This window comes from Erythrolamprus reginae, chromosome 3, assembly GCF_031021105.1.
Source record: "Erythrolamprus reginae isolate rEryReg1 chromosome 3, rEryReg1.hap1, whole genome shotgun sequence".
NCBI lineage: Eukaryota > Metazoa > Chordata > Lepidosauria > Squamata > Dipsadidae > Erythrolamprus > Erythrolamprus reginae.
The window spans coordinates 50,641,868-50,658,936 of NC_091952.1; the positions used below are offsets into that span (position 1 = coordinate 50,641,868).

The following is a 17,069-nucleotide window of genomic DNA, read 5'->3' on the forward strand; positions in this document are numbered from 1 at the left end:
GGGGGGCGGGCCGGGCCAGCCAGCTGCCCCTCGCGATAGGGCAGTTCTCTTCGAAGGGCGGGATGACGCCAAAAGCGCCTGCTCACGTGACCTCGCGCTTCCTGGTTGGGAGGAGCGGGCGGGAGGGGGGCGGGGGAAATGGCTGACATCCCTGTGAGTCCCGGGATTACTCCCGCCGGACCGAGAATGGGACCCGGTCCGGCAGAAGGCGCCGACGCTCTTTTCGTGGCCCTGAGCGCTGGTTTCACGGTCCTCAGCCACCCGCTGCTCTACGTGAAGCTTCTGGTGCAGGTGCGGCTTTGGAGGACCGAACCTCCGATGCAGGTTTCGGAGGGAAGGAGATGTCTTGTTACAGGGGTGCGGGGATCATTGTGGACTAGCAGCCTGAAAAAGTGAGGGAGGCGACCGTCGAGGTGCCCCACGAAGGCAGTTCTTCGCTCTTTGCTTCTAGGGTTTGCGGGTGATTCATTATATGAAGGGCTGGCTTCGCGAAAGAGATGCCGATTTCCCTGCAGCAGTGTTTCCCAACCTTGGCAACTTGAAGATATTTGGACTTCAACTGTCAGAATTCCCCAGCCAGCGAATGCTGGCTTGGGAATTCTGGGAGTTGAAGTCCAGATCTCTTCAAGTTGCCAAGGTTGGGAGACACTGCCCTACAGCTCCTCTTTGGTGTTTGCACAGATCTCATAAAGGAATTTTGGCTCCTTAGACAAGTTGCTTCCAAAAAGAAAATCTCGTTTTTAAAACTTGGCAAGCTTTTAAGATGAGTGGACTTCTGGGGACGATTAATAGATCCTAACAGGTCTGCTACTGTAATTTGGTGTGGGTGGCTTAATGATGGGAAGTAGTTTGGCCATGGCTTTCTTCTGATGTTGTTTTATTGCCACTTGAACCTCTTACAACCCTAAGATTTAACTGCTGGCTTTCCTTCCAAGCAACAGTGTAATTCTTTTGCTTTTGATTAAGAAAGGCTTTCAAATGACAAGGAGATATAACTCTAGGCATCCCTGCCTTTGGAAAGGTAGAGATTTATTTTCTACTGGTGAGTCTGCTCAAGCATATTTCAATGTGTTTTAGTTGGTAAAAATGTAATTCAATTCAAAGGAGAGAACTAGAATGTGTCATTCTTTTTGCTGAAGGAGCTAGACTTCAGTATACCACTTAGCTAACACCCCCCTCCCCCCAAAAGAAATCTATTAAAAAGAAGTACCAGTGCTTTGCACCTATAAATAAAGTGTGTGTGTGTGTGTTTGAGAGTGTGTGCATACATGCATGCATACAAGGCTAGAAACTTGTACAGCATGAGTTCTATCTCTACCTTAGACATGAATCTAACTGGATGACTTTGGGTCAATCACTCTCTTAGCCCTGGGAAGATGGCCATGATAATCACTTCTGAAAATCTTGTAAGAAAACGACAGGGATTATTGGTCCACTCAGTCACTAGGAGTCAACGGTGTTGTAAAAAGAAACAAGTGAATAGAGTAGGGGTTGAGACCAACAAGGAGTGGCCCCTATCTGAGCTATAAAGCTATGGATAAAGTTCACTGGGGTGGAGACATGTGTAAGAAACTGCTGTTACGTTTTCCTTTTTTTTTTTTTTTAGGTTGGCCATGAACCTTTACCCCCAACTGTTGGGAGAAATTTACTGGGCAGGAAAGTATTTTACCTTCCTGGATTTTTTACATATGGTGAGCATGTCCTGATTAAATTTGCTTATAGGTCTAATGAGAATAAGTAGCCAACTCAAATAATGAAGACAAATATTAATTTCATATTAATATAAATATTACTGTTGAAGCATCTAATAATATTAATATTTAAATTAATATATTAATATAAAATATTAATATATTAATTTAAATATTAATATATTAATTTAAATATTACAATTAATAGATGCTTGGAACAAACTTCCAGCAGACATGGTTGGTAAATCCACAGGAACTGAATTTAAACATGCCTGGGATAAACATATATCCATTCTAAGATAAAATACAGGATACAAAATATTCTGCCACATGTTGGGCAGACATGTGTGGGCACCATTGTTGCAGCATTTGCAGCTCTGGCTTTGTGGAGTGCTCGCTTCTCTTGTGCTATGATTGCTCTTCTGTCCTCAGATGGCTGGCAGCCTTGATGGATCAATGTGCACCATGTTGAGACTTATTTGACATGCAAAAGCACCATAATATAAACCATTTGGTTCTTCATTTAGAAGATTCTGTGCTTTGGTAATTGGTTTTGGGGTTTTCTTGCTTGCAAACTACATGATTGAACTCTTAATACTATTTTATAATTATTTGTAGAATTGTTTTAATTAAAAAGTTTCTCATATAAAAAAGGCATATTTAGGGAAGAAATTTTATTTTCAAGTTAGCTAAATTTAGAGTCAGTTTTGCAAGCATAGTAGTAACCAATTGCAGTATTATAACATGCTAGGGCATTTTTCTTTCCTCTCCAGCTATCTGAAGTTTATAGTACCTTAAGCTGTATAAAATTCCTTTCAACAATTTTATAGATAATCTAAAGCGTTTTGGGTAGAAAGAGGCAACCTAGTTAAGCATGAGTTAAAGGAATCTTCATACTATGCCTTAACACTATAAAATCCGATGTAATTCTTAAGATCACAGTTGAAATAGTTGAAAATGCAAGGTTTTCTCACAATTTTTACCATCTTAATGTCAGTGGATAGTTTAAATTTCAATGTGCATTATTATATATAGATATCCAGCCATCTGAATGTTAGGATTTTGCAGAATCATGATGAAGTAACTTCAATGTAATTTATTTCTAGCCAGACACATTGTGGAAGTTGATGGGAAAATGGGTCTTTTCCGTGGTCTTTCTCCTCGTATCATCTCTAGTGTTTTATCTACCATAAACCGAGAACAAGTGAAGAAGGTACAGTATGTCACACATTTGTTCTCTAATCTCTTTGTGCTGAAAAGGCTACATGTGAGGCCAAATTGTGTAATAAATGGCCAGGCCAACAAAGTCTCAGCTTCTTCATTTGCCTAGTTGGACTTTGGAAGGGGTTCAAATACAAAAACAACAACAGCAGTTGCAACATTAGCCACAACCTTCTTGTTGTGCAATAAAGCTGGTGCATAATAAGACCATATTTCTTATTAAGGCACCATCAAGTTACTTTAGGACTATCTTGAAAGCATTTAACCTTGCAAGAATAATAAACTGTTCATCCTTTCTTAGTAACCTTTTATTTCCTGCTAAGGCCTGTTAGTTTGTATATCCTTGGCCTGTCTTTGACAGTGGGATTGCTAATTTCACTTTTCTAATCTTTAATGACACATCTTCATTAAGAATGAGAGATGGGTTGGTCTGTCTCTTGCCGAGACAAGTTGGCCACCATCCATGCCTGCTTGCAAAGCTCCAAAACCTCAGCACTGTCTAATTCAACGATGCAGATTATCATTTACCTCCATTCGGTCCATTGCTTGGAAGAGAATTTCTTTCATCTCTCTTCAACCAAAGTGTAGGCTTGCCCATGCTGTGGTTCATGAACAAGAGGCACCAGCATACTTTAGAGTCGAACGTTTTCAGAACAGGCAGAAATCTGTATTTCCATTACTATGTTAATACATACAGTATATGCTATGATTCAAAAGATGGAAAGTTCGGGTGTGTGGAAGGGAAAGCAAAGTTGAATGATTCTCTGGATTAGTCTTCATTCCATACTCCAGGTAATCTTTAACTTACAGCTGGTCATTTAACAAAAGTTTGAAAGTACAGTGCCCTCAGAAGGTGTGCTTGGAGGGGAGAAGAAATCTTATGGTGGACTAAAGAAATGGCTTCATTTTTGGCATCCTTTTTTTTTCCTTCAGCCCACATACTAGTTCCCTTCCTTACATGGAGGGGAAGGAAAATACTGCAATGGGCTGCAGAAACGAAGCTTGAATTCTGAGGATTCTCCTTTGGCAGGCAACTCTTTCAGTCTGTCTGCTTAACAACCAGTGTGATTGCTTAACAAACACATCTGGGAGAGCCAGGATTGTGATCATTGAACAAAGTGGTTATATAGGTGCCTCACTTAATAACTGCCTCACTCAATGTCTCAGATTCCAGTCCCAATTGAGGTCATATGACTTTCTGTTTATTGGATTATTGCATTAGTCTAGGTACTGGTTACAACAAAATATAATTAAGGTATAGTAAAATAATCACCCCATGCACACACCAATTCCTTGGAAGACAAGTAAAGGAGAGATGTGATCACCTTTCTTCTATTCAAAACTTGAGAGTATCACTTAGAAAAATCTCATATGTCAAATACTATTTGTTTATCAGAATCAGATCTCTTGAGTGTTAGTTTACTTTCTCTCTTATACCTATCTCAGGCCTTCCCTCTAGAAGATATGGAGCATGTTTCCAATAAGGATGATATGAAGACATCTCTCAGGAAAGTGACAAAACAGGTGGAAATTTAAAGCAAATTTTCAGTGCTTAAATATTTTGCATTTGGAAAGATTACATATTTCAAAGAAAATTAAGATTGATATGAATGTTGAATCCCCAAATCTTCTTTTTTCCAGTGTGATTAAACTCAATTTGAAAAAAAATGCCTCAGAGGCTTGTGAGGTGGGAAAGACTTGTGAGGTGGGAATAGTGTAAACTTAAGAATGCTAAGATTTCTCCTACTAATCTATTCTACTACTAAACACCAAAATATTAACATGTTTTCCTCTAATTATTTTTAATAGATATAATCTTGAGACTACTAAAAGTGAGGCCAATCTTTTAGCATTCGGGAACTTTAAAAATGAACTAACATTTTTTAAAAATTACTGTAATACCACGGAGTAAAACTGAAGTATGTCTCAAACTTATATAGTTTGATTTATTTTTCTCTTTCAACTTAACCCCATCATGTGCTTGTTGCATGGATGGTAAGTCTTGGGGACTGAGCATAAGTACTATTTATTCAGCCCCATAATTTTGAGCTGTCATTAAATGAGTTATCATAACTTCAGAACTACCTGTAAAAAAAAAGAGGCTGAAAACATGACAGAGAAACCTCTAAAGCAGTGTTTCCCAACTGTGGCAACTTGAAGATATCTGGACTTCAACTCCCAGAATTCCCCAGCCAGCATTTGCCATTGCAATGTTACTCCTCGCGTGTGATCAAAATTCAGGCACTTGGCAGCACATTCCGGCACTTACCACTACAGAGATGCTACCATTTTCTGTACCCACTTGTCCCCATCCCTCATGTGTGCCCTTTTGGCCCCTATGCTCAGCAACCCCAGCCCTCCTGTGCGCCACTGCCCAGCTGACCTCTGTCTTGCTACTCCTGCTGCTAACCCAAGCACTCCCCTCCTGGCCCTTTGCGAGAGCAGCTGCTGGCTGCACAAGGATTTCTTCCCAAGGTCATGTGCAGCATCAGGAGGGGCTTTCTACTTACCGCTGCTACTGGTGCGCTGTACACAGCTTCAGGTTGCATGCGTGTCCAAGCGAGATTTTGCTTTTGCGCATGTGCACGTGAGAGGTTTTTTTGCATGAGCAAAAAAATTGCTGAAATATCTCACGTGCGTGTGTCTCCCGACAATATATTGTTTCCTGCGCATGCATAGAAATAAAATCATGCTGTGTCACGCGGCCGCCAGCAACTCAAAGTTGCACACGCATCTCCTATTTTACTACTAGTACCCAGTGTAGGAACCCAGCACTGATGTGCAGCCATTTCTTTGTGTGAAACCTGGAGAAGAAGGACTCACTCAGCCATTACCTGCCTCACAAAGAGCCAGAAGAGGCATTCTGCATTGGTAATGGCAGAGACCTGGTGGGGGAGTGCAAAACAGCAGAGACCTCTAGAGCCGTGTTTCCCAACCTTGGCAACTTGAAGATATTTGGACTTCAACTCCCAGAATTCCCCAGCCAGCAAATGCTGGCTGGAGAATTCTGGGAGTTGAAGTCCAGATAGCCAAGTGCCTGAATTTTGATCACACGCTAGGAGTAACATTGCAATGGCAAATGCTGGCTGGGGAATTCTGGGAGTTGAAGTCCAGATATCCTCAAGTTGCCAAGGTTGAGAAACACTGCTCTAGAGTCCAGGAATTCAAGGTCAGCTGGGACCGGGCTGGGATTTTGGGGGGGCTACTGGGGGCTTCGCATTGCACTAATGAGCCAGGCTGGGGCAGCTGGGGCTTCATGGTTACCTATAGCTTTGCACTGTATTGCTGGTCTGAGCTGGAGCAGCTGCAGCTTTGCACCGCAGTGCAGTTCAGAGGCTTCTTGCAGCCCTAGAGCCATGCTGTGCCAAGAGGCTCCTGAGCTGTGCAATTCTGGGACTATTTGCCATTCCTAGGAGACAGGGTGCAGGGTGGCCAAAAGGGCATAATGGACAGTGAAGGGAGTTGAAAAGTATGTAGTGCCTTATCTTGGAAGAACAGAGGCTCAGGGTAGGGAGGGACCAAGCCAGGAATGGCTTGGATTGGGATAGGTCCTCCACTAACAATTGGTGGAATTTAGTTAACGACAGCAAAAACGGAGTGCTGGGATTGCGGTTACAAAGCAACGGCACTAAGCATCATGTGACATCAAGCTTTATGACCACATTGCTTAACAATGTAAATGCTAGTCCTGGTTACCACTGTAACTCAAGGACGACCTGTATCTGAATAATATACAGTATATGACAGTCCTTTACCGCAATGGTGTAAACCATAGAGAATGACGTAGAGTAGCATAGAAACTATATTAATATAATAACAGAGTTGGCCTTCTCCGGGTCCCGTCGACTAAACAATGTCATCTGGCGGGACCCAGGGGAAGAGCCTTCTCTGTGGCGGCCCCGACTCTCTGGAACCAACTCCCCCCCAGATATCAGAGTTTCCCTAACCCTCCTTGCCTTTCGCAAGCTCCTTAAAACCCACCTCTGTCGTCAGGCATGGGGGAATTGAAATTTTCCCTTCCCCCCTAGGCTTATAGAATTTATACATGGTATGCTTGTATGTATGATTGGTTCTTTAAATTGGGTTTTGTGTTTTTTTTAAATATTAGATTTGTTTACATTGTCTTTTTTATTGTTGTTAGCCGCCCCGAGTCTTCGGAGAGGGGCGTCATACAAATCTAATAAATAAATAAATAAATAAATAAATAAATAAATAAATAAATAAATAAATATTACTTGTAATCCAGCAAATACGTTTTCCAAACAAGGAAACTTAAGATAATTAAAACCAGGAGTTTCCCATTAGGGTGTACTTTTTGTGAGATGATTTGCTTAAGATTTTTTTTAAAAAAAGTGCTCTATTTTGATATTTTATCAGACTTGCCATGAGATGACAATGCAATGTGTATCCCGAATTATTTCTCATCCACTTCATGGTGAGTTATGGAATCTGCTCTTGTCAAGTCCCGTTTCTACGTAAATGTTTGTTTTGTGGTATTTTCCCCTATAAAATTATAAACCTTATAGTTCAAATGTATTTTATTTACATAAGTATTTGCACATGATCTCACTTTATGATGACCAATTTTCTGTTGATTCTGAGCTAGAATCAGTGGTTATCATGGATAAGGTTGAGCAAAATGTTTCAACCTGAAACATATTCAGTTCAGGGGTAAAATGCTCCCGGTTCGTTCGTGCCTATTGGTTGTCAGAGCCAGTCGTAAAGGGAACACGAGGCTCCGCCCACATGCCTGGATGCTGCCATTTTGGTTCTTTTACCCTGTGCGCATGCGTAAAATGTTCTGTACATGCACAGAGAGTAAAAGAACCCAAATAGTGGCATCTGAGTAGGTAAGTGGAGCCTCATCCTCCCTTTGTGAGCTGATCTCTGATGACTGATAGGCACGAGAGAACCGGGAACATTTCACCCCTGTTTCAACTTTAGCATACAGTAAATGATGTGGACACGACATGGATTTAGCCTACCTCTACTTTTCAGAATGATCCATTAGAGCTGGGATCACTTTTGATGGAGTCAAAATGAGGTGTTTTGGCCACAGAATCTTTCGCTCTGAGAAGGTTTTGCACACACCTTTAGTTCTGTTGTCCATATATTACCACATTTCCCTAGTAAAACACCCATCCCACCACATTAATCAACTGTAACAGAGTAGAACTGATGATCTATTGCAAACAAAATAATGGGCAGGCCATATCAATAGTAGTTTCTTTCAAAAAACGTATATGCCTTGAAAATTAGTCAGAACATTAGTCCAAGCTTGCAAAAAAAACGTCTTTTTTGCCTGATATATATGTTTTTAAAACTTTGCCTTCTCTTCTTTTATTCTCTGTCCACTTAACTTCCACCTTTCTGGTACTATTCCCCTTCCCTTCTTCTTCATATCCTTCCTGTTTTGCTGTTTTTACTGGAAATAAGGAGGTGTGTAAGTGTGTGTTTGAGAATGTAATTTGTGTGTGTAATAATTTTATATGCAGGTAGAAAACTTACTGATTTTATAATAGGGTGTCCTGTTTTACAGACAATACTATAATAAGTTATTAAAATGTGTTTCTTTGGGCCCTGGCCTATACTGGAGTGTGGTTCCTGTCAGGCTTATATACAGGTATACAATATGTGAACAAAAGTATTTTATTGGCACACATTTACTAGGAGGCATTTTCAGGCTACCGGTAGCTTCAGCTGGAATTGACCATTGTAGATTGGTAAAATGAAGAAGTTAACATTTCACAGGATTTTTGTCTTTTGGTATATATTTTATTCCTTATCTATTTTTCCTGTGGCGAAATGTCCTCTTAAATTCAGAGTCATCTTTATATCTATAAAATATTATATATTTAATATCAAAAGAAGTAAGGCCCTGAATTCCAGATCACTGGGAATTCAAGTCATTGTTATTACTTTGCATATAATTGTTTTAGGTTTCCAATAGCCATCTGATAAATCACTGTGGGAGGAGAATTCTAAATTCCAGAGGCCTGTAGAATGTTTCAGTTGAAACTCCTTTTCAATTTTGAGATATTTTCTCAGTATAAAAATATGTAAGTAAACTACTTCTATATTCATATCTCTTGTTTTTTCTTCCAAAGTAATATCTATGCGCTGTATGGTCCAGTTTGTAGGACGAGAAGTTAAGTACAGGTGAGATCTTCTTAACATTCTATACCTCAATCTGAGAATAATAACAAGGGATTTTATAGTATTACACTGGCTGGTAGTTATAAAAATATTTGATCCATATCAATAATTATTTCTAAGAAATACAGCAATGCAGTTATTTACTTTAGGATGAAAAATGTGTGAGAGAGCCCTTTGGCCCAAATCTAATGGTTTTCCTTTGTCAATAGCCATATATTTAGTTCAGTCAAGACAATTTGGAAAGAAGAAGGACTCTTGGGATTCTTTGTGTAAGTATGTATATTTCAATTGCCAGCAAATTTAATTAAGCCTGAACTTGCTGTGGTGTTGTTGAGAATCAGTTCTCACACCAGTGAGAAGAATCAGCTCTTATTCAAATCAACCAGCTTTCCTTAAGTATTATAATTCAGTTCAAAGTTCAGAATTGTTTATTAAAAATGTATTACATGTGCTAATGCCTTCTGTCATTATATAAAAGAGAGAAAGAGATAATACTTGACAATTTATTGTCCCTCGTGGTCAATCACAATTCATGTTCCACATAAAAATAATTCATAAAATAATTGGACTTGGAACTTTTCCCGTCATAAAGTTCCTAGATATATTTGTGAAGAATTGCAAGACCTGTTCAAGCACAGTGATTGAAATGAGGAAATTATTAGTCTTTTTCAGCACCTACATTTTAATCAGCGCTAAATTTAACTTAATGATATATAGAATAAATCAGTAAAGTTTTTTTGAATTAGAAAATAGACATCACTGTATTAAATTAGGAGTATAATCAACATTTCTTGCTCACTGGTTAAGATTTGCATCTCGTATAATTGGCGTTTCCTAAGATTCTAAAAAAAATATTAAGAGTTTCTACTTTAACTTTTCTAAATGGTCAAAATCCTCTCTAACAGAAAAAAAACAACGGTTAAAATATTTTATCCAGTTTGTTCATGGGTTAACGAAATGTTTTTGTTGCAGTTAAACATAGGCAGATTCATAATTAGTGACTATTACCCTATAGCTACAGATATGATACTAAATGGCTCTTACTCATCCTTGTTGCTTTCTGCATGCTCAAAGTTATTTACTATTGCTGAATTAATTAATATATTCATATTTTTCATATTTCATATTTTTATTAGTTTTCCAAGGCATGTTTCTGTGTATCAGATTTCTTTGTTCTTTGTGCATTAATATTTAGCCTGGGGTTCATTCTTCCTTTTCTTTCCTCAATGTGCATTGGAGCATTGATGAAGTTTTAAGATCTTGTATCTTTAATTTTCTTACTATATGCCTTAGGACTTGATTTAGTCTCTAAGCTCCAATATCTCTAGATTTTTTGTACTGTATTCCAAATACAAATTTCATGTGCATAAATGTTTATAGACTTTACTGTTGTTATTCTCTATATTGTCTGAGGTTAATTTTAGAGTATTTTTATTTAATATTTTCTCTTATTCTCTTCCCTCAGAGGTTTAGTTCCTCACGTCCTAGGGGATCTTATTTTTCTGTGGTGTTGCAACCTTCTGGCTCATTTTATCAACACTTACGCTGTGGATGACAATGTGAGTGATGACCTTCCTAATCTTATTAGCCTCTAAAATTTCTTCCCCAAAGATCCAGTGCAGTGTAGTGGGTAAGACATCGGGCTATTCCCCGATAAGGTCCACGTTCATACTCAGCCATGAAAATTCATATTGAAAATTCAGTTGTACATTCTCAGTCCAGTCCACCTCATATGCGTGGTGGTTGGGAGAATAGACATCCCCAAGTAGACTTCCATACAAGCCTGGGACAAAGGGATATCAATCTAATAAATAGTTCATGATAACTATTCGTAAACTCCTTAAAACCCACCTTTGTCATCAAGCGTGGGGGAACTGAAACATCTCCCCCTGACTATGTAGTTTTCTGTGTATGATATGACTGTATTTATGTTTTTTTATATATTGGGGTTTCTTGTTTTTTAGACTTTTTAAATGTATTATTGTTATTTTAGAGTTTAACTATTAGATTTGTCATTATATATTGTTTTTATCATTGCTGTGAGCCGCCCCGAGTCTACGGAGAGGGACGGCATACAAATCTAATAAATAATAATAATAATAATAATAATAATAATAATAATAATAATAATGTCAAGCAAGAAAATGGATTGGAAGAAACCAGAATTTCACAAGCCTAAGTATTATTGTACAACAATCATTTCCCTCTGGCCAGTTTTTTGTTTTGTTTTATTTTTTGTTTTATGATGGAAGGTTTCCCATATTCACTTACTGTCTTTTTTTAGAGAAAATAAAATAAGTCTAAGAAAAAACAAAAATGTACTGAACATCGAAAGCTATTTCCTAACTAATAAAAAAATTGATATTTCCGGTTATTGATAAGATTCAAATATTAAGTTGGTCTGATGTGATTAAAGTTTATTATAGTCAAGTAGGGTCTTCTTCTAATTAATCTCTTGACTTTTTTCCTAATAAAATTATACTGTGGTTCCATTGTTGTTGTTTTTTAAATGATGCCAATCCTTCTGAGAGTCAGTTACTGATGAGGTTGCTATTGTGTTGAGACTTCTGCCATGATCTTTGCATGTACCATAGCAAGAGTTTATTGTCAAGTGTTTTCCTGTATTATGATTATGATTATGTCAGTACAACACAGCAAACGAGATCACTTTGCTGGATTTCGTATTTCATCACCAGTCAGGCGCTTCCCAAGCACCTAGGACTGCGTGATGTAGCAGCGAATTATGTTTGCCGATCCCAGTAAAGCGGCCTTTTGCAATGGACAGATGGAGATTTTGTCAATTCCGATGGTTTTCAAATGTCCGCTGAGATCCTTTGGCACTGCGCCCAGCTTATGCCAGAGTTGTTGCAGCTCGATTTTTAGATCTTCGTATTTCATTAATTTCTCTAGCTGCTTCTCCTCAATTCTGCTGTCTCCTGGGATTGCGATGTCAATGATCCATACTTTCTTTTTCTCAGAAAGAAAAAGACCCATCAGTGGGGATTATTATTATTATTATTATTATTATTATTATTTAAACTTGTATGCTGCCCATCTGCCCATCTCCAAAGACTCGGGGTGACTTATTTAACACATGTTGCCCTGGTCCCCAAGAAACGTTGCATTTGGATTATTGCTTTTTCTTACAGTTCAACCAAGCTTCTGTCATTCGGAGCTACACTAAATTTGTGATGGGGGTAAGTAAGATTTCTGCCTTTTGTATTGTGTATAGCTGTATGTTTCTGATTCATGGCTCTTTTGTTTTTATAAAACATTTTTTAATTTTTAATTTTCAAAATAAAAACCTTTCATCTTTCCTTAAAAAGTGTGTCATCTGGGGTACAGATATCTCTGTGCAACAGTCTTCAACATTTACAACCTCATTCACATAATATTAATTCTCTAATCTTAAAATTATAGCATGTTAAACAATTGAACAACCTATTCATTTTTCCTCTTAACGTATATTTCCATTTTCCCTTTTTATTCTCTAACCATTGATAAAATACTTCCCATACCATATAATATTCCATTATTCCATTATTGCTCTATTCATTTCTGCACATTCTCCTATTTTTCTGATCATCTTCTCATCAATAGGAATTTCTTCACTTTTCCAATGTTGTGCAAATACAATTCTAGCTGCAGTTAATACATGAATAATTAAATAGGTGTTCTCTTTATTATAAATTTCAAGGAACTGTTTTTCCAGCAGAAATGTTTCCGGTTTTAACTCAGTGTGTTGTTTTATCATGTTTTCCAACCATGTCTTTATTTTTATCCAATATTTTTTTGCTTCTAAACATGTCCATCACATTTGATAGTAAGATCCAGGTATCTGGTGGCACTTCCATCATTTAGCTGACTTATTTTTAAACATCTTTGCCAGCCTTATGGAGCAAGGTGACATCTGTTAAGGAGTGTGCAGAACCCTTGATTATCAAGGACATGCACAGAGGAAAATGTGGAATTCCAGCAGATATCTAGGAAATATGAGTAATTATTCAGTCATACAAGACAGATACATTAAAGTGTATAAAATAGTGTTTACTTTAGAAATAGCATAGTCAAGTTAAACAGTCTGGTCATTCACATTCAAATCAGTCAATATCTTTCAATACAATAATAATATTACAAATCTGTCTTTGTCTTACATATGAGACATATATTACAGCTTACAAATATATCAACTAGCACAGAGCTTACTACATCAATCACAGTGAATCAGCAGAAAGAACAGAGAGAGCAGAGAGAGAGAGAATCATGCTTTCTAGCTCCCTCTTGTGGCAATTTGCAGCACTACCTCTTAAAGCTATAGTACTTCAATATATACAGACATTCATTGTTAGCTTGTTTATATATTGCAAACCCAACTGTCTTGTACATAGTACTAACAACATCTATGAAACATCTTACTGATTCATGGCTCTTGTCATTCCTCCCAGGCTTTATCTTTTTCTAATATATTGGAAGTGCAATTTCCAGTCAGCATGACCAAAGGCAATTCCACTCCCTGAATTGGGGTGGGGTGGAGGGGAGAAGTCTTGGCAGCACTTTTCCAACTAGCAGATTTTATTAAAAGGCGTAAGCTTTTATGGTTAACCTCATCCGATGTTTGAGTGACTTAATATACATATAATATAAAATGAGATGTTGGGAAAGAGAGAAATGGGAAAACAGGTTGATTACCCAGATGAATGTTCAGATATGAGACAGATTACAAATACCTCATCAATTGATAATTGTAATATGTAAAAAACCCACTATTGTTTAGAGCTCTTTTGAGGCAGTTTCAATCTATGGGAGTTCAGCAACTACAGAAAGTTTCATCAAACACAAATGGTTACAGGAGCCAAGCCCTTTCCTTTCAGTTCTCAAGTTGGATGGTTCAGTTCCATATGATTGGAGATCTGACAGTGGAGAAACTGACTTCTGCCCCATACCCTTGCTACCTTATCCAGCCCTTGTTAGTCTTGGTATCAGGTGCCGATGCTGAGCAAGCAGATGGGAGCAGCTCCATGTAATTGGAGTTCTAGTAGAGAAAGAGTCAGCTCCCCATGTCTGATTCTCTCCTGCCCTTACAAAACCTAGCTGTCTGGGGATGGCAGATCCCAGCCCTGCCTGCATCATAAATCACATCATAAATGATATATCAATGATCATTTGTATTGCAGGCTTTATAAAAGAAATGGAATGCACTGTTATAACCCTGGAATAAGTAAAGGCAATATCAGTTTACATCTCAGTTGACTGGGGATAAGACAAAAGCAACATCATGATGGTCTATCTTTACAGAGGAGTTAGTGGGAGATGTTTTGCTGCAGTTAATAGGAATGGAAGATATATTCTGTTTCCCAGATATACATATCAACAGAAAAACATAGCTGCAATATTCTAAGTACTGAGAACTCTCTTCTAATGTGAAGTTTTTTATTATTTACAATTGTCTCTGTAATCCAGTGAGTTGGTTATATGTGTATTACTGTACTAATATTTAACTCAATTCTGGTAAAAAAAAAATAGTAAACTGGTCCTCTCTAATTTCTTTTGCACAAATACCTACAGTATTTACTTTTATTTTCTCACTTAACTGTGAAGAATAGAAGGAATGCTTCAGCTATTTCTTTCTTACAGATTGCCGTGAGCATGTTGACATACCCTTTTCTTCTTGTGGGTGATCTCATGGCAGTGAACAACTGTGGGTATGTGATATTAATCCCCACCCCCACTCCAGCAAATAAAGCTTAATCTCTCCAGTGAAAATTTAGTGGGTTTCCTGTTTGGCAGAATTACTCAATCGTCTCAGTTTCCTAGATAAAAGACTTTAAGTCTTGTATGCATAAAGAAAACCAATACTACTATTCTGTCTTCTTTGTCAAGAAAGAAAAAAAACTTGAGAGAGAGAGAAGAGAGACTATATTTTATATGGATAGATTTGGAATCAATAAAGGAAGAAAATAACTGGTTTGCTTGTATATGTGTCTAGTCTGATTGGGGCAAACAAGTTTATCAATCTACATGCATTTTTAGTTTAATAAACATAAAGCATATAGAATCTTTGAAAAGTACGTTTCAAGTTTATAACCATTGACATTTATCAAATGACAGAAAACCTGATGAAGAATTTCTTATCCTATAAATTTGTGCAATATCTAATTATAGAATGCACAAGCAATACAGTTTGCCAATAACTTCCTTTCTTTTTTATTATAATTTATTTTAGAATTGCAGTCAGAAAAAAGATAAGGGAAGAAGAAAAAGAAGAAACGAGAAAGAGGAAAAATGAATAGAAAGGGAATTTGCAGGCCTTATAAAAACGCCTATAACATTTCAAAATTACATGATATACATCTGCCTGCTTCAGGTCAATGTAAAATACTTTAGGTCAGTTTTAAAATTAGTCAATATTAAACTTTGGTCAGTATATAAAAATTGGCAACAATATCCAGTGTCTGTGGAGATTCTTAGTCATTCTGGTCATGGTTGTCTCAAAGATGCTCTACCATCCAGTCAGAGCTAAAGAAGCTTCTTGGATGAAAAGCAAAATGTCTTTAAAAAAAACAGAAAGTCCTCTTTGTTTGTTTGTTTGTTTATTCTACTTCTATTCCACCCAATCCCAAAGGACTCAGGGTGGCTTAGAACAATATAAAAATAGATTTTAAAATAAAATTGTATTGAATTTTGTGTTGCCTCTTGAAAAAGCACTTTGGGGACAATCGTGTCCAGTATGAGTTAAATTATAAAGTACAGACTAAGATTTTTTAAAAATAAAATTTCTGCCTAATCCGGAAGATGGGCATGTCCAGCACATCATAGAAATATTTATTATAGTGTTACGTTAGGAAAAACACAAGCTAGTTACTTTCTAAGGCAAAAACATGCTTTCTTTTCTCCAGCAAACATACTTATTGCCACGTATGCCTTGCTTGTTCTGTCTCAGTACTGGGTCATGTGTATGTTCTCCTCTCTGACAGCTTTCTCTGCTATATAGGTTACTTGCAGGGCTCCCTCCATATGCCCCTGTGTTTTCTTCTTGGATTCATTGTTGGAGACATCTTAGTGCTCAGGTGAGTATCATTCTTTCTCTGAAATTGATACTGGCTAGTGTTGGGAGAACCCAACGAAGTTCGTGTTCAGCAAACTCACCTGAACTTTGCCATGAAGTTCGGGTGAGTTCGCCAAACCCAAACCCAAACAGCAGCAAGCTTCTGCGGCGGTCTTTTGTGTAAAAATAAACAAGGAGATAGGGAATTCCTTTTATTTTTACAGAAAAGGATGCTGCAGCAGCGCTGCAAGCAAATGTAGGTGGGGAATCCCATGGTGGGATTCCAGGGGCGGGGCTTTGACGTCACGGAGACTACTTCCTGGCCGGCCAAAACGGAGAGAAAGTAGTCTCCGTGACATCAAAGCCCCGCCCCCGGAATCCCATCGTGGGATTTCCCACCTACTTTTGCCCACAAGCAAAAGGAGGTGGGGAATCCCACGATGGGATTCCCCACTCTCCTCCCAGGCGGCGGCGTTTCGCAGTGTTCGAGCGAATGCCGAATCCGAACCCGAACTTTACCCGAACTTTTTAAAAAGTTTGGGTTCGGGTTCAGCTTGCCGAACACTGCAAAGTTCGGCACGAGCCCAAACTTTGCAAGTTCGGTTCGCCCCACACTAATACGGGCCCATGTAAATAATTCCATCTTTTTTCTTTCTATCTTTCTTTTACTATTTATTTTTTTTTGTTTATTTATTTGTTTGTTTTTATTTGTTTGTTTGATTTTATTTACTTGTTTATTTATTTGTTTGTTTGTTTGTATGCCGCCCCTCTCCATAGACTCGGGGCGGCTTTTATTTTCTTATCTGAGTTACAAACATATAAAATCAAGCAGCAGATAAAATGGCCTTCTTGTTGTCTACGAAAAAGATTGTCTTCCCTCACCTTTTATCTTTACATTTTCTTCCTTTAGTCTTTGAAAGCTCCTTCAGTCTTTTCCCACTGAAGGGAATTTACAA

The 17,069-nt window shown here is 38.0% G+C and overlaps 2 protein-coding genes across 3 annotated transcripts in view; one reads left to right on the forward strand and one right to left on the reverse strand.

Moving 5' to 3' along the window:
* The window catches only part of FKBP5 (FKBP prolyl isomerase 5), a 1,202,894-nt gene that overhangs the window by 978,185 nt on the left and 207,640 nt on the right, over window positions 1–17,069 (reverse strand). The gene's annotated exons all lie outside the window — the stretch shown is intronic.
* Window positions 1–17,069, forward strand: part of MTCH1 (mitochondrial carrier 1) — a 21,964-nt gene continuing 4,895 nt past the window's right edge. The window contains exons 1-11 of one of the 2 annotated variants that reach the window (XM_070745208.1): window positions 1–291; window positions 1,607–1,691; window positions 2,802–2,904; window positions 4,359–4,436; window positions 7,290–7,347; window positions 9,020–9,071; window positions 9,278–9,337; window positions 10,534–10,627; window positions 12,218–12,265; window positions 14,703–14,770; window positions 16,060–16,135. In XM_070745208.1, coding sequence (XP_070601309.1) covers window positions 2,827–2,904; window positions 4,359–4,436; window positions 7,290–7,347; window positions 9,020–9,071; window positions 9,278–9,337; window positions 10,534–10,627; window positions 12,218–12,265; window positions 14,703–14,770; window positions 16,060–16,135 — 612 coding nt within the window. In that variant the 5' untranslated portion in view covers window positions 1–291; window positions 1,607–1,691; window positions 2,802–2,826. Of the gene's footprint in view, window positions 292–1,606; window positions 1,692–2,797; window positions 2,905–4,358; window positions 4,437–7,289; window positions 7,348–9,019; window positions 9,072–9,277; window positions 9,338–10,533; window positions 10,628–12,217; window positions 12,266–14,702; window positions 14,771–16,059; window positions 16,136–17,069 lie in introns of both variants that reach the window. The other variant, XM_070745207.1, reaches the window with a different exon arrangement.